At 50.0% G+C, this 16,999-nt stretch overlaps 2 protein-coding genes across 2 annotated transcripts; both read left to right on the forward strand.

Annotated features, from left to right (window-relative positions):
* Positions 1–5,249: 5,249 nt before the first annotated feature.
* LOC122367601 lies at positions 5,250–8,101 on the forward strand. Its single transcript, XM_043340862.1, has 5 exons — positions 5,250–5,256; positions 5,557–5,834; positions 6,144–6,256; positions 7,310–7,727; positions 7,979–8,101. The coding sequence occupies exons 1-5, from the start codon at positions 5,250–5,252 to the stop codon at positions 8,099–8,101; spliced, it is 939 nt and encodes a 312-aa protein (XP_043196797.1).
* A 310-nt stretch (positions 8,102–8,411) lies between these two features.
* Positions 8,412–15,191, forward strand: LOC122367603 (myelin transcription factor 1-like protein). Its single transcript, XM_043340864.1, has 8 exons — positions 8,412–8,551; positions 11,200–11,545; positions 11,842–12,070; positions 12,679–12,798; positions 13,091–13,222; positions 13,463–13,689; positions 13,880–14,010; positions 14,272–15,191. Exons 1-8 carry the CDS (start codon positions 8,528–8,530, stop codon positions 14,536–14,538), a joined length of 1,476 nt encoding a protein of 491 aa, XP_043196799.1. The 5' UTR covers positions 8,412–8,527; the 3' UTR covers positions 14,539–15,191.
* Positions 15,192–16,999: the final 1,808 nt, after the last annotated feature.

Here is a 16,999-nt window from a genome sequence, read left to right on the forward strand (position 1 = left end):
CACGTGACCGACGGATGATATAATATTTTCGTGACCTGTGATGACCTGACCTTGACCTGAAAATCAAAGTATAAGTTTGGTACCCTCAGGGTATCTAGAGCATCTGTTCACGAGTGTGTGAACCAAAAATGAGCCTGATCTGACTTGTAAGACGGCGGCCAGAGCCCAAAACGTGAACAAGCAAAAATGCTAATAATTTTTACTTTGACCTGACCTGTGACGTCATCGGTGACCTCGAGGTCAATGAAATTTGGCTTCGCTCGACAGTTTTTCCGGGGCTATCAGACGCCGTTTGAACTTTGACGATCGGCCCAGTAGTTTCGGAGTTAGGAGGGGGGGCTATGAATAGCCCCCCCCCCCCCAGTAGGGCGTGTTATACGCAGACCCCAGTGGGGCGCGGGTTAAGCGATTTTATGTCAAAGAATTCATTTTAATTTCAAAATGTGTACTTTTGGACGTTCAGCAAAAAAAAATATATTTATTCACAGCTGAAAACTTAATTGAACCTCCATAAAGCTCCACTAGAGACATTATCACGAAAATGGCTTATTTATCACAGCTGCTCCTCGAATAACCCACTTCCAATGCCTATTGCCAAGTGTCATCAGCTTCTCCGTGAGCAGTTCTCCCTGGCTCCTAGCTACTGTCTCTGTCCCAGCCTGACTTCACTCCGTGCCCGCCGCCACTGCCGCTGCCGCCGTCGCTCGCCACCTAGTATTGATCGGACGTTATTGAGAAAGTTGGACAAAGTTCGAGCCATTCGAGAATCAATCTAGCCGGCCTGCAGCGGCGGCCGGTGCCGTCAGGTGATCTGCATAGGGGGTCGGCTCATCGACGGCACTGCTGGAGGCCTGATTACGGTCCGTTCAGTCATACAGAGTCAGTCAGAGTCAGGGGACTGATTAGGGTCCGATCCGTCATATAGAGTCGGTCAGAGTCAGAGGACTGATTACGGATTACAGTCCACTCAGTCATTTAAAGTCAGTCAGATTCGTAAGCCTGATTACGGTTCGCTCAGTTATAGAACCGGGAATAGGTCAGAGTCAGATGACTGGTTACGGTCCGTTCCGTTCAATCATAGAGTCGAGAGTCGGAGTCGGTTGGAGTCAGTAGACTGATTGCTGACTACTGGCGGTTCAGTTATGAAGAAAATTGTCGAAGCTGTCGTCGGAGTCAGAGACCAGAGTAAGAGTCAGGGTCAGGACCGGAGTCAGGGTCATGGTGCCGTTTTTTTTTTATTGGCAATACCATGGGCCTGGATGAGGTTCACATCAAAGTGGCAATACCATTCGTTTCAGTATTTGATGATCATCAAGAAACGGCAGCTTGCTAGTCGAGTTGACGGAAGCGCTTCTGCTAGCTCTGTGTTAGTTTTAGTTAAACTGAAATTAAAGGCGGATCCTTTGGTTTGGACTGGTTAGGTATATATTTGTGCTTTGAGTCTGGGACAGAATTAGATACGGAACTTCGTGGGTTACGACCCGTTATCAAAATATCTTGTGAAATGTTGAGTGCTGCTGTTATTCATTAATGATCAGCAAAAAGTTTGTACGGACAGCAAGGATGCTTGACGTGAAGCTGATTAAAACTTTGCAAATAGATAATCTAGTCACAGGTCAACGACAAGAAAGACAATAATCCCAAAAGGAAATGGAAATTAATCAGACTTAGTCAGGAAATTAGTCAGACTTAAACCTCTGAAAGGAAACACGCTGATAGTCCTTACCAGAAATGATTTATAGGCCGAGGCAGACACACTCTCTTGAAAGCTTCAAATGATTCAGGGCTGTCATGCTCGTCAGTTAAGTCTTCATACCATTCCATGTTTTTATTTTCACTCCATTTTTCCACGTGGATGCAGCTCCAACCTGGTGGCTGTGACCGAATAATTTAAATATAGCAGCTGCTTCTCTATTGGTAGCTTTATCGACGAATCTCTCTAAACATAAGTATGGATAGTACTTTGTCTCGACATAAGCTTCCTACATAGTTAAGTTCCGAAACTCGGACCTTAGAATGAATGAAGCCACTTGCAACCCGACAGACAGACATATGGCGCATGCCCTCTCTAAGGGAATATGGACTGACACACTGCCTCAGCCTCATGGTTGTTTTCATCGTGCCACACGCATATTCTTTTCTGCAGCTAGGTTAATAGGTTTCTCCGAATGAACTCATCTTTAGAAAGATTCTTTTCCTTACGTTTGATGTGTGCTCAAGCATTTTTGTGCAAACAAAACGCATAAGCTTACGTCAACCCAAGTGTGACCTCTCACTGCTCGTCCCGCCTATGTCCAGTGAGGACCTCACGTGCTGTCTCAGCTCGGTCCGACGTCATTCGGCACAGAATCCTCCGTCCTGGTAATCAGCGACTCTGCAGCACGGTATATCCGACCTCCGAGATAATTAACGACCCAGCCGGCCGCGCCCGCCAAAAGACGGCCACCAGCGGCCGAAGTCAAATTACCACTGCCTAAGGACAGACAGGGACTAAATCACTGTTCAACACAGTTTCTAATGAGCGGTGGTATACTGTGTCTCAAGTTGTAAAAGCGGGATATTATAGAGATTATAGAGACGATGCAGCTCATCCGCTGTTGTTACGTTAGAAATGTTACGTATGAGAGCAGACCCTATCGTTATTCTTAACGATGAAACTGGGAATTATAACTAACGTTATGTGTAGACAGCGAACGTGGGTGGCATTACATAACTTGTCATTGTTCCGGATGTTGCAAGATTTCTCGGCATTCAAGATCAGCCCTGACAAATTTCTAGGAATTGTTCACTGTTCAGGATAGCGAATAGCGATAGTTTGCTCAACTATGTTTGGAGATAGCTGCAAAGTTTGCCAACAAGGACTCTAAACTACATTAAAGCAATGAAACTCAGACATCAGCAATTAGTTAAGATACACTGAATGAATTACGAGACCTACAGAAAATACTCCATTTTATGTAACTTCTTTAGGAGAATGCAAATATATTGAGGAAACTTCACTTCTTATATATAACGTTCCATGCTGTCCTCTAATACGTTAACCACCTAAATGACCATCCGCTTGGTCCCAAAGATTGCAGAATACAGAATCGCAGATATGCTTCCGTTTGGACCAGACTCATGACCACCCGTGTGTGTTTGTGCTGTTGCAGACTCCAGCAAGTGTCCCACCCCAAGCTGTGACGGCACCGGACACATCACCGGCCTCTACTCTCACCACAGGAGGTAAGAACCCACCGTCTTCCGGCGCTGCTGGGGCGTGGACGGTTTACTGTTCGGGCTAGAATAGCAATGGCCGGATAAGGACGGGATATACGAGAGGGCTAGGGATTATTAGGGATTGTTAGGATTATGACGCGAGGATTATTAGGTTTAGATGAAAGTAGTTTTAAAGTGCTCAAAATTGATGTCCAATTGATCCCATTGATGCTGGATGACCGCTCGTAGATCAGGCAGAGTCGCTAGTATATCTCTAGCTCCGTCCCAGCTGCAGCTTGATCATTAAACTTTCTACGTCTGTTTTGTCTCTGCGAAACCACCACACGCCTTGCGTTAATCCGTTGCTGTCTGTGGTGTCAGCTCGGTGTTCCCCGGCTCGGTAGTGGCGGCGTTCCATTACCGCAGAGCGGTGTCGATGGTTCCGCTCCCAACGACCTGTCTCCGCCACCCGTCCCATCCAATTCGCCGCCCGAGTTCGGACGGCCGCCCAAAGAGCTCACCTCAACTTGGCGAGCGGAAAAGTTGGGCTCGTGACGGTCTCAGTGTCACCCCGAGGGGGCGGGTCGTCAAAGGGTCCACTGGGCGGAGCGAAGAGGGGAACAAAGAGAGGGAGAGTAAAGTCATAGAGGGTAGGGTACGGGGTCATCCCTGTGGACGTTATAGGTACGCAGGGTGCTCCCAGTGCGGATTATACCGAACGTGCACTATACTTCGAAAACGAGTGTTTCATGTGCTGTAAGAAATATCCCTACTTTCAAGCAGCCTTTCAGGATGTCCAAGGAGGGACAAAGTGACGCCCGAAAGTAAGTTGGGACGGGTTCTGTGTTATTCGTGTGTTAAGTTTCAATCAATTTATTTTGCTATTTAGCTTCAACCTTGTATAAGTCAAAAGAAAAAAAAAACGTTAAAAATACCTTGATGCACCAGATCGTAATTAGCTAGAAGCAAAATACGTGTATGCTGACGCGCATTGGTTCACCTGCATTGCTATTTTGTTTTCAGTTATCGTTCTTTATTTTTTTTAAATTGTCGTGCTCTCTTATTTGTTAGCCCTAGCGAAATGTTTGTTTTATATGGTTTTCCTGCAAGTCTAGCAAATAAACATCGTTGTAGTAAACGTTATATAGGGATAAATAAGAATCATCGACATAATAATCGTGGGTGTCGTACGACCCCTTCGTAAGCGCAATTCTTACGATGATACGTGCCGTGGTCGAAATGAACCCAATTCATGCATGCATTATGCTTTCATCTTGTTTATGGTTATGTTAATTTTCAGAGTGAACAGGTCAGCCTCAAGCGCTGGAAGCTAAGTTTGACAAACATTTCAAAGCCATCCACAGTAACACATCCTTTGAAGAAGCCAGTATATGTTTACTTATTTCCTAACCGTCACAATGCTGATTACGTTAGTGGTCGTTTGTGCTCTTCACTGCTCTCCACTAATCCGTTTCCCTGACAGTTTTAGCGCAGTACGAGACGATACTGAAGTGCCCGACGCCTGGCTGCAGCGGCAGAGGTCATGTCAGCACGAGCCGCACCACTCACAGGTCAGTCGGAGGTCATGTCTGAGGTCAGGTCAGCCAAAGGTCACATTTGAGGTCCTGTCAGCGAGAGTCGTACACAATTAAATACATACAGTTCACACTTCACAGTCACCAGTTAGCCAAATTAAGGTCGCATCCGGGGTCAGTTCAGTCTTAAGTTACATCGGAAGTCAGGTCATAACTAAAATCGGTCATAGATGGGCCTGAGGAATCTTTGTTGGTTCATTATAAAGTGTAAAACTAATTACTTTTTGGCATTTCACTTAAAACTTGCAGCGGGAAATGTCTCGTAGCTGAGCAGTGAGCACTGCGCAGCTTCACATATATCGTGTCATTGACCACCCAGTGATTGATGACGTTCGCCCCGTGAGTGACTGGTGATCTTGTCTCAGGTCTCTATCGGGCTGTCCACTGGCAGCTGTCAACAAGCAGGCCGCCCGGGAACAGAAGCACAGAACCCTGCTGGCCCAGACAGCTCTTGGGATGGCCGGTAAGGATAGATAGGGTCGATGGCGGACAGGTATAGGTGAATGATACAAGGATGAACAAATGTGGCTGATAAATTGGACGAACAATGCTGACAGGTAGCCCAGTCCCTGTCCCTTCATCTACGGTTGAGTTCCCCGGTCGAGATCGTCCAATTTTAACATGAAATCACTCGTCAATATGTGGGTGGGGGGTGAGAGGGAGAACTAAGCTATAGCCGTATCCTATAGCTTGGCCACAGTTAAAAGCTACTGCTTGGCCCGATGGCCCAGACTATTGACACAGCTCCTGACCCCGTGCACAGGAAGCGGCTTCAAGTCGACTTTACCACCCGGACGCCAGGCTGAGATGGGTGCTGGCGGTGCCTTCGCGCCCCTGGACGCGGAGGGGCGTCGGCTGGCCTCAGACGCCGTACCACTGTTCGCCGGGCTTAGCAACGACTTCGGCGAGCAGAAAACGGTGCAGCGTGTGGCCGATGATCAGGTGCTGCTCGAGCCAGACGACCAGGAGAGCTCACGTACGATCCTCGAGCTCAAGAACGACCGTGCGGCACCGGCAGCTCCTGCACCCACGGCTCCGCCGGTAACGACTCCGGCTGCGGGCGCCGTGGTGACTCCCGTACCGGTGTGTGCAGCGCCCCCGGCCGTGACATCAGAGCTGCGACCACAGCTACCGGCCGTAGCAGCCTCCCTACCGGCCCACCTGACCGTTACCATGGTAACGGAGGACTCTGCGCCCGCGGAGGTCGCAGCGGCAGCGGCAGCAGCAGCGGCGGCGCAGGCGGCTGCGGCGGCGGCCGCGCAGGAGGCCCCTCCGGCACCCCAGGTCGGGTCGCTCGGAGAGACTAGGTCAGCCTACACCGGTCTGGGGTCTGAGTATGACGCCGCTCAGTCGCGGTATGGCTACTACGGCGACTTCTATAAGCGGCCGGAGCCGGTGCGGCCGGCGGCAGCGGCTCAGTACGACGTGGCAGCGCAGCTGGCCGGCCGAACCGCCGTGGCAAGGTGGGTGGAATATACGGCCTTGGGTGGAATAGCTTTTAGGTGGACGTCTCCGTAATGATCCAGTTAATGCTCATGCTTTTCTGCATCTTGCATGCATTACTTTTCTAAGGTGCATTGTGTAACAATCCCTATGAAAGGAGCGGGGATTTACACGCAACACTCGTTCCTAATTCTCCTGGGCTTTGGTTACATTGTATGCCGGTGTGACATGTAAATCATAGCACGCGATATTAAATCACGATTATCAATCTGTTCCTGTTGTACAGCTTGCCATCAATCTATTGAAATTTATTTCTCGCTGCTTATAAAGTTGTGTACATTTTGCCACATCCGCAATATTTCGGAGATTCTGAGCACGAACCGAACCGGCGCTATCGACCGAGCTGCCGAAAAGTTGGTCCAACAATGAGACGTTTTGACAACGTCCGCTAAACTTTTACCGCTCGCCACTTACGGTCTGACAGGCGAACCATTGTTCTGGCGGCTGACATCCGGCGTGTGACAGCCCTGACCACCCGTCTGTGCCCCGATAGTCTTTTCGCTGACTGCCCTGACCGCTGACAGTCCACCCGTATGTCTGATGACAGCCCTGTCCGCTGACTATCCGGCAGCCCTGACCGCCCGTTTATCCGCTGGCAGCTCTTTCTGTCCGCTGACAGCCCTGACCGTTGACAGGCTTGTCCGCTGGCAGTCCGTCCAACAGCCCTGTCCTTCCGACAGTCCGACCGCTGCCCTACAGCGTCTGTCCGCTGACAGCCCTGTCCGCCCGCCCAACTGTCCGCTGGCAGCTATTCTGTTCGTTGACAGCTCTAACCAAATGTCTGTCCGTTGACAACCCTACCGTCCATCTGTCCTCTGACCACTCTGACCGCCCGTCTGTCTACTGACAGCCGCTGACCGCTGACAGTCCCGGCTGCTAACTGCCTTGTCCGCTGACAGTCGGACAGCCCCGACCGCCCATCTATTCGCTGACACTCTAAGAGTCTGACCAAACGCCCATCCACTAATAGCCCTGTCTGTTCGCTAACAACCCTGACCGCCCGTCGCCAACAGCTCATCAGACAGCTCGCTAAGCGCCGCGCCGCAGCCGACCGCCTCCGATGTGACCTCCTCTTCCTCCGGGCTGGCCACCTCGCTACCCTACTCTGCACCTCCGCCGCGGTCACTACAGCCCCTACCACCCGCCTCCTACGTCACAATGACGTCACGCGAGCCCTCCGCGGCGGCGGGCAGCGGCGGTTACACCTACACCACGGCCACGGCGGCACTGATGACGCCCAGCGTGATGACGCCGGCGGTGCGTCATCCATCGCCGCTGGCGCCGACGGCGGCTCTGCAGCAGGTGTCGGTGATGTCGTCGATGACGTCGCTGTACTCGATGAACGGGTACGGCGGGTACGAGGTGTACCCGGAGCAACGGTACCACCCGGAGGCGGCGCTGATGCCCCCAGCTGCCTACGAGCCGGTCCAGGTGAGGGCGGACAGGGAAGGCGGCAGCACCTCGTGATTGCATATGTCTGAGAAAGTCTTGAGACGAAACGTTGGCAGAGTTGCCGCATCTTGTCGTTGTCAAACTCCTCCCCGAAAAGGCTGGTCGTTGTCGACAATGCCTACTGTAAGAGACGATTCACTACCCGACAGGCAAAGAATGATACCCACATCAAGACACCCTTATCCGTTCCGTGAATGACTCCATCTGACCTGCAACCTGTGTGCCCTCAGGGAGCGACCAGTCCCCGTGTGGGCGGCACCTCCCCACACGGTCGATCCAGCCCTCAGCTTGGTAGTCCACAGAACCAGACTCTCGACCTCACCATGCCCAGGCAGCAGATGGCGCTCGGGTAAGATGATCGGACCGTGAAGAGAGCAACGGGAGTGCTCAAAGAGTGATAGGGTCGCGCAAAGTATATCAGGATCTCGGAGGTAGCTGAGAACGTGGAGAGGACGGCCGCGGGCCGATCACTTAAAAATGTGAAAATGTCTACACACCGATATACATGTCCTTAGTCCATGTTTTTGCGACGCTTTTCTGACTTCCGTCAATGAGGTAGTTATATCGACCGGTTCAAATCCACTTTGCAAGTACATCCCGTTCATCTCGCTCTAGTCTACACTTCACCCTAAGTTCCACCCTGTTTCTCCGTTTTCAGCCCCAGCAGCCCGGCGTACAGCCCGCCTCCGAGGGTCGAGTCCCAGTCGTCATTCGGCGAGCAAACGGAACCGGTGGACTTTTCAAACAACTCACCGGTCGACTTCAGCCTCGGGCGCGCCATGGAGTGTGTCACACACAATCAGGTGAGGACAAATATTCGGCTTGGCTTTATTTTCATTGGAGTCTGGAGATATCATAAGCGTAGGAACCATGGGTGCAAGGGTGCAGCTGCACCCACAATAATTCTCCAGTGGGTGCAGACAATGTATTCTGCACCCACAATAATCTGAGCCAAAAAAAACCCTTTTCTCATCAACATACTTCCCATCACCCATGCAGCACGGCAAATTCAGGATATGTTGCCCACTATCCATCTTTCGAAGCAATTGCCATTGTGATTTTCTTCAAAACTTACATAATTGTGCTGAAGAAAAAAAGGGAAATGGAGCACGTGATTGAACACATACCGAACCGATGACCCACTGTCAAAAATTTTAGCTCGATATCTTAAAAAATGGCTAAGTTGGCCGCTTTTACTTTTTGCGGTAGTCAATAGGCATTGACAATATTAAAGGGAGATAATGAGCTTTTTTTTTCTTAAATAAAAATTACTCGACATCTATACTATTTCTACTGTAGTTTCTATAAAATATGAAAATTTCCTAGCACATTTTCGTATGTGAAAAAGGTTTTTATTTTTGCAAAAAAGAAGCAGTACTTGCAGTACTTGTAACACCCACCGAAATGCGTTGTCCTTCTCTATAAAAAAGTCACAGTATATGGCGCTTTTGTTTCAAACAGCGACGCTTGGGTTTTTGTTTATGTTATCGCCTTGTCGTTGCTTGGTTGTAAGGATTCTAATTTGAATTAGAGTTAATTCGGTTTAGAATTAATTAGATTCTAATTCGGGGGTACATAGTGCCTACTCTTCTTTGTTTCCAAGTAGGTAATAGGATTATTTTGCGCCACAAATGAACGGCATGCGCCAGAAACGCAGCCAAATCTTGGGATTGCGACTACGAAATTCATTATTTTGGCGTCAGAGCCTGAAGCGAAAAATACAAGCATATTTATTTCAAAAAGACTTCAGGTTTGTCGAACGGTGTTATGAGAATTTTGATAACAGTACTGCATAAGTTTTTCAGTGATGCCGCAAAAGTGTTGTATCTATCTTCTTTTATTGTGCAGTCGGCGGGACCGATTCAAAATTGAGTCGTTGCTACTAAAATAGCAGCATATGGCGTCAGATGATGAACAGGAAAAATAGTTGCGTAAATTTAGATATAAACCACCCCCAAACCATGAATATCTTTTGAAGGCACTATAGACGACCATTAACTAACTAGATGTGATGAAGATCAAATGTAAGGAATACGCTCATTTTACAAAATTACATGCAAGTACCAAAAAGTGATGTAAGTACTTATTCAACGGTCATTTTCAGCGCTCCCCGCTAGCGTGACTTCAAGTTGAGATATTTGCGGCAAGGTACCGAATTGAGCAAAATGGTTTTAATTTACATTATAACTTGTTGTGTTTTGTCAGAAAATGGTCCTAACTTAGATTTTGTGGAAAAAGGTCATTATCTCCCTTTAACCCTCGCATGTGTGCGGCGTTTTCCAGCTTCTAATGTGTAGGGGGAGGGGGGGGGTCGGTTGGACCCCCTGCCGTTCGGCCCCTGATCGAGCTAGAGCTTCGTAGAAAAAACGAGGGTGTTGCCCGTGACGAGAGGAAGCCGATGATACCCAATTTAAAGGTCCTAGGTCATTGGTTGACCTTCCAGGTCAGGGCAATGTTCCAAAAGTCGGGAAAAGCGGGACCTGCTAGAACTGCGTAAAGTGAAGCTGTTATCGTTTTTTTTCGGGGTGCTGATCACGAATATCATGTTAGTTTTGATCACAGATGATTTCTTTAGGCATTTAGGCCAGATCGGGTCAGGTCAGGTCAGGTCAACCATTAGGCGTCCTACCGGCTATCCATAGTAGGTGTCAACTACCACTGACGGCGTCGTAGCGTGTTACGAAGGCACTAAAACTACTTCGTAATCGTTCAAATGGATGCTAAATTCGAAATCAGTCCGAAAAACTACCCTAGAAGCATGCAAAACTCGAAAAAGTGAGCCGAGGTCATCAAAAGTCAATGACCTGACCTGACCTTCAGGTGACCTTCACACCCATCGTGATGCATGGGACGAACATCATTTCACATGTTTGGACGTCTACAATCACAAAAAGATTGGAAACGCGCGGATAGGATGTGAGCTGACATACGCCAAATCGCGATTCCGGCCGAATATGGTCTCGAGAATCAGGTCACAGGTCAAAGGTCTTTTGGGTCAGGGTGAAAATTTTCAGAGTAGGTGTAAAACTGATCAACTCGAGGGTACTTAAAGTTTCGTCGCGATCGGCCGCTTTTTGCGCGAGTTATTTGCGAAAAACCATGGGGGGGCGGGGGGTCCATCCGACCCCCCTACACATGCGAGGGTTAATGCTTCCAAATGCACTTATCGGTCGGTACCTTTTCGACATGGTACACCCCCAAAGCTCGTAACGAGCCTTCGCTCGGGTGTCGCTCCGTACCCCCCCCCCCCCCGCTTCACCGGCCATGGGCATGGCTGGATTTCTGCACCCATGCACCCACAATGTTCCAGCCGTTCCTACGCCCATGGGAGATATCATTCTTGTTTCATATACACTATACAAGCTTGCTTTGGTTGGCATAAAGTTTTTTTCGGAGATATAATCGAGAGAGCCTCCTCTCTACCAAGCTCGATATGCCAATGCCTTTACAGGTGATGTATTCAAGAGACGACTACGCGGCGGCTACGTCACAACAGCAGCAGATGACGCAACAGCCACAAGACCACCAACAACAGCAGCAGCAGCATCAACAACAGCAACACCAACAACACCAACAGGCCCAACAGCAACAACAGCAACAACAACAGCAGCAGCCGCCGCAGCCGCAGGCACCACCAGTGAGCTCCAGTCACCTCTCTGTGGCGAGCGACGCGCAGGGTGCCCAGGACCCGACGGTCGTCGCCGCGGCGGCCGCCGCCGCTGCGTCTCAACCGACGTACCAAGAGACGCTCGAGTACACCGACTCACAGACCGTCCTGTACCGCGGTACGCTCACTCGTGAGTCCGAGAGAGAGAGAGAGAGAGAGAGAGAGAGAGAGAGAGAGAGAGAGAGAGAGGAGAGAGACAGAGAGAGAGAGAGAGAGAGAGAGACAGAGAGAGAGAGAGAGAGAGAGAGAGAGAGAGAAAGAGAGAGAGAAGGAGAGAGAGAGCCGCCGAGCCAAAGGGGAGGGGTATTGTTGCACACTTCTGTCAGTGTCAGTCAGACGTCACATTCTGGGGGATCATTTGACCCCGCCCCTGCTGAGTGACCCAGATGTCGTGCCCAGTCCACTCACTCGACCCTCCTTCCACAGCAACATACTCGACCTCGCTGACCTACCACCGACCAACATACGACGCTAGCGCCACTTACAACGGCGCCGCGTACCAGAGTTTCGGGTACGGCGCGGCCGACTACGGCGCGGCGTACTCGGCCAACTACGCTCCGGCGACGGCGTACTCGCCGTACTCTGTGCCGTACTCCGTGGGTACGGCCGGCAAGCCGCTGACGCCCGCCGGAGCCGACACGCTGCAGCGAGACCTGTGAGTGGCGGGGAGGCGCGCCGGAGGGGTGGGGGATGAATGGTTTGAGAGAGCCCCCAGGTGCTTGAGGTGCTTTTGTGTCCGTGTGTGTGAGTGCGATATATGGAAGGAGGGGGTGGTGGTGTTTTTTTATCAAGTGACGACCATTCTGTTGAGGTATACTGACAGCTTCATGTGCACCCATTACCTTCAAGTAATTCAGCTGCGATCGCGGTGCTAAAATGTTTGGCTTTTGGTGTATGGATTGCCACGCCACCATCCCGAAAGGGATAGTTAATAGCCAAAAACGAATTTCATTAACTTAGAAATAGAAGAACATAAGCAACATTATAGAAATGCATCAAAGACGTCAGAATGTTGCGAGACATGCAGCTCTAGGACAGCTCTGTCTTAATCCACTTTAGTTAATTGCTTAATATTTCATTTTAGACCTGTTCCTCGTCACCGACTATCTCTATCTCAATCTCAATGATCAGTGTTGCATGCCTCTGTATGTTCTGTATGTTTGCCTGTGCCCCTGCTCCATATGTTTCCCATCCCTGTCCAATGTTCGCCAAGAGAGAGACAGAGATGGAGAGAGAGACCACGGGTGCCGTCTCTCCCGGCAGGTCCACCCCGTTCACGTACACGCGCCCTCGCGGCAGGGACGGCCGTGAACTCATCTCCTGTCCTACGCCCGGCTGTGACGGCATGGGCCATGCTACTGGAAACTACGCCACGCATAGGAGGTGAGTGGGTGACGGTCGGTAGCGCTCAGACGTTAGGCAGACGCCAAAAGGCCGAGCGGTCGGAGAATAGCGGACTGTGGCGCTACATAGGCTAGCCCGCAGAACACCAGAGCTCGGCGGTACAGTATATCTCGCAGTAAGCCGCCGCGGCAGCCGAGGCAGCGAGATCCAAGGGTTTACACGGGTGATGATGTGCTGTGAGAGATCAGTTGTGGCCGACTGAGCCTTTACCAGACCTTACGTGTCTGTCAGCCCATGTGTCCGAACTGACCGCTGTCCGCGTGTCCGCCAGTTTGTCCGGATGTCCGCGAGCCAACAAGCCCAAGGGACGCCGGGACGGCCAGGACAGCGAGCCTCTGAGGTGTCCGGTACCCGGCTGTGACGGATCAGGTCACGTGACTGGCAAGTTCCTCAGTCACCGCAGGTCAGTTGGGACGAGTTTCAAATATATATGTTTCAGAGCTCAGCGGTCGAACGTTATGCCTATCAGACAGACGCTTAACACTGATGTTGTTTGTGCCGTGTCATTGTGACTTGACATAAGTTTTTTCTGTCGTTTATTCGAGGATTCTATTTCACGTTGATCAATCGCTGAAGTTCAGCTTGACAACCTCACAAAGAATGAACTTTTGAGTGTCTCCACTAAGAGGCCCTCCCTCCGCAGCGCGTCTGGCTGCCCGGTGGCCAACCGCAACAAACGCTCTCTGGACGCATCGGGCGCCTCCGACCGCTCCTACTCCAGTCTGGGGATGATCAACTCCATCTCAATGGGCTCCTACATGGGCGGAGCAGGGTTCGGATCACCCTACATGGGCGGCTCCTACCCGCCTGCTATCACAGCCAGCACGAAAAAGACCTCAGGAGATGGTTCCGGGCGACGGGGCTCGTCTGGTGAGTGGAAAGAAAATTCTGACAGTTGAGGCATGGAGGCATTAACGATGTTAAGTATCACGAGATGAGACCTTCATATAAGCCTCTTGTTTTTTTTTTTTAATGCGGCTTAGATTCGATTGATCTGGCATAGTTTAGTGCATGTTCTTAATCTTGTTTAACACTCGGACACTCTGTCCGTTTCTTCCAGCGGCTCAGAGTGGCGAGGCGGCGGCTGCCGGCGCGACCGCCCGCCCCGGAGGAGACACCACCAAACTGTCGGCGACGGCCGCCGACGGCACGGGGCTCTCCGTCACGGCCACCCAAATCAAAGACAACCGGGTGAGTGGCACGGATATCATAGAGCCGGCTTCGCAGAAACTCTTTGGACCAGTAACGTGTTACCTTTTTTTCGACACACTCAACACCGCGGTGGAACATCCAAGAGAAACTTTCAGTTCAGTTGGTAAACCATGTTTACATGACCACCTGATCTAAACAAAGTCCTTCACGAGTTCATAAACAAGTTCACGAGTTCACATGCGTCTTAGAGCTTTCACCTTGTCCCAGCGCTCGTTTATTAACTTCGCCGTTCCCCGACAGGTGGCCGACCCGGCTGCCCCGGTCGGCCAGGGCGGCACGGCGCTCAACGACTACTACGACTCCTTCCGGACCAACATGATCTCCTTGCTAGAGCACGTGAAGGCCCCCAGCTCCGCCGAGCGGCTGGCGCCCCCCGGCTTCGACTCGTACTTCACACGGCTTCACGGAATGTATGGCGACGGTGGCGCCACTGAGGAGTACCGGCCGATTTATGAAACTATGAAGGCGGCCATCCATGACTTTACGGTGATGCCGACCCCTATCTAGGCTAGCGGAGGTACTGGTGACGTGTGTGCTGCTCGTGAGTGTGTGGTGCGTGCGCTGGTGCCGATTCTGCGGCACCAGGTGAGTTTGGTGCTACTGTTTATGTTTGTTTGAACGGTGCGTGAGGAGGATGTTTGAAATGCTTGTTCAGTTGCTGTTGATCCAGAATTATAGAGGGTGTCGCGAGACGGCTGGAGGATCCCAGCTGAGGCGAATGATAAGAGCTGTTTTGGAACCAACCACCGAATGATAATGTGAAAGCACGCTTAAGCAGCTAGGTACCCATCAGAATTTCCACGAAAGACCTTGTAGATTCTGCCGAGATATGAGTGGCAAATCAAATTCGGGGCCTCATGTTGGCTGACGGTCTGTCAGTTTCATGGTTTCAGGCAGGAGGAAAGCTATAAATGCTCCAACACAGTATAAGTTGGTGCAGAACACGCCAATTTGACACAGGGCATCGCTTTTCCGAGACTGCCCAACAGATGTCAGAGTGTGATCCTTGCCCAAAGCTCTACCTATCTTGAAGTCAGCGACCCCTCAATATGTGTGCTGGTGTAGGTGTGGCTCTGCTGTTGACTGAATGGTTGAAATGCCTGTACATATTGTAATCATACCTCTATATTATATGTTGAATCGATGTTTTGTATAGCCAAGAATACCCTGTACAAAGAGCTTGAAACACAAAGTTACATGTTGCTGTTAATAGCAAACCATTGTCATCGGTTAGAATAGGGCTGTAACTCAATGCCATCTGATATTTACGTTCAATTTCGTTACCAGCACAATAAGGTATCAAACGATCAAAATGTGACAAAACATGCATGTTCCAATCACACTTGTCTGAGTTTTTCTCATTTGAGTTGACCTGAGCCGATCGATTCAGTGATTTGTTGTTGCTTTACTCGTCGGTGATCCAGTTGCGGCGCTAAACGGTTCACTGGTCCGATGTTCCTTTATATTCGCCAGCCTTTAATCGCCAACATCATGGAATCTAGCTTAGCTCACTTGCAGCACACTTCACGGTGAACTAGTCGAGCGTGAGAGCGCACTGTTGCACCGGGTGTGGCGAGTCGGCTCGTCTGAATCTGCATTCCGTAAACTGCTCGCGTCAGTCGCGCTCGACCCGCCTGAACGGGACCCCCCTTCAGAGGTGTGCCACCGAGCGCCACGTCGGCCTGTGTGACGCGCGTGACGCCACTGTGACGCGTGTGTCAGATTGGTGGCCGACATCATGTCGGTGATTCTTTCATTCTTGGCTTTATGTGTGACGGAGTGGTATGCGCCGATGTGTTAGCTGGTCAATACAAAGTTACAATCCCGCCCCAGCACCAATGATTGCCTTCGGCTGGGATGCATAAGGAAATCGTGGCACATCATCATTTAGTCCACAATGAATGGGAACATAACCACAGTAAATCGTACCTAATCAAACCGATTGAAAGTTGATACAATCACGGCAGCCTTAGCCCTTATTGGAGCGAAACAATACCTAAGGACAATTATGCAGCCACGTCCAGTGTTAATCTCTTTTAACACCGATCTATGACACCCGGTTACACAAGTTTCTAGTAACATGATGAAAGAAGAAGAATACAAAATTACACCTCCTGGCTCCCCACGATGAAAATTATGCTTCGACAATCAAGTGCCCTGAAACAAGCTGTACTCGGCGTTCAGTTATTATAGAAAGCATTCTAGGTATCAAACACAGTTATCAGACATTATACCATGTATGAACCAAAAGGCAACTAAAAAGGACAAAATGTGACTAAAGGTATGCATCTGTTTTCAAAATTCTATAGAAAATGAGAACACATATTCTTTAGCCAAAAGAATCTGTCTGGTAGTGGTACAATTTCTGCTAAACGTGAGACCTAAACAATATTTTTCACGCATAAGCATTGTTGTATTTCACGAGACATCAAAAATTCAAAAAGTGTTTCAGTTTCAGGCTAAATTGAATCGTCATAGGAGCAAAAACCTGACTCTTTAGTTTAATTTTATTTTTTACCGAATCATCGCAATGATTCGGCGTTCAAAATCCTGCAGTGATGGGAAAATGAAGAAGGTCCTGCTGGATATTCATGGCAGCGATGTGAAAATATGGCCCCTGCGCGATAGGAAAAGCAAAGGATCGAGCCGTGGACGCAGCAAGTCCAGGGGTTCGAAGAAGGCTGGACGGAAAGGATCGAAGAGGAGGTCCCACTCCAAGAAATCTGGAGGAGCTTGCGGAGCAAAGCCGAGGAGGGTCAAGAAGAAGAGGTCGAGCTCACGTAAGGCCAAGGCTCGTGCCTGCGGAGCGCCGAAACCGAAGAAACGCCGTGTTGTGAAGAAGAAGAAGTCGTGCTAAATGTTTCATCTCTTGTAACAACTACACGCCACAAACTTAGACCTGTGCTGTCAATGTCTTCAGTGCTAAATATAAGTATCGAACTTTGACATTGTGTGTTCGGGACGAAGG

This window comes from Amphibalanus amphitrite, unplaced genomic scaffold, assembly GCF_019059575.1.
Source record: "Amphibalanus amphitrite isolate SeventyFive unplaced genomic scaffold, NRLGWU_Aamphi_draft 000881F_arrow, whole genome shotgun sequence".
Lineage (NCBI taxonomy): Eukaryota > Metazoa > Arthropoda > Thecostraca > Balanomorpha > Balanidae > Amphibalanus > Amphibalanus amphitrite.

Coding starts and splice junctions, on each gene's coding strand:
- LOC122367601 (XM_043340862.1), top strand. Junction 6,257..7,309: donor GGCCGAACCGCCGTGGCAAG/GTGGGTGGAATA, acceptor CGTCGCCAACAG/CTCATCAGACAGCTCGCTAA. Junction 7,728..7,978: donor CTGCCTACGAGCCGGTCCAG/GTGAGGGCGGAC, acceptor GTGTGCCCTCAG/GGAGCGACCAGTCCCCGTGT.
- LOC122367603 (XM_043340864.1), top strand. CDS start 8,528: ATGGAGTGTGTCACACACAATCAG. Junction 12,799..13,090: donor AACTACGCCACGCATAGGAG/GTGAGTGGGTGA, acceptor CGTGTCCGCCAG/TTTGTCCGGATGTCCGCGAG. Junction 13,690..13,879: donor CGGGCGACGGGGCTCGTCTG/GTGAGTGGAAAG, acceptor CGTTTCTTCCAG/CGGCTCAGAGTGGCGAGGCG.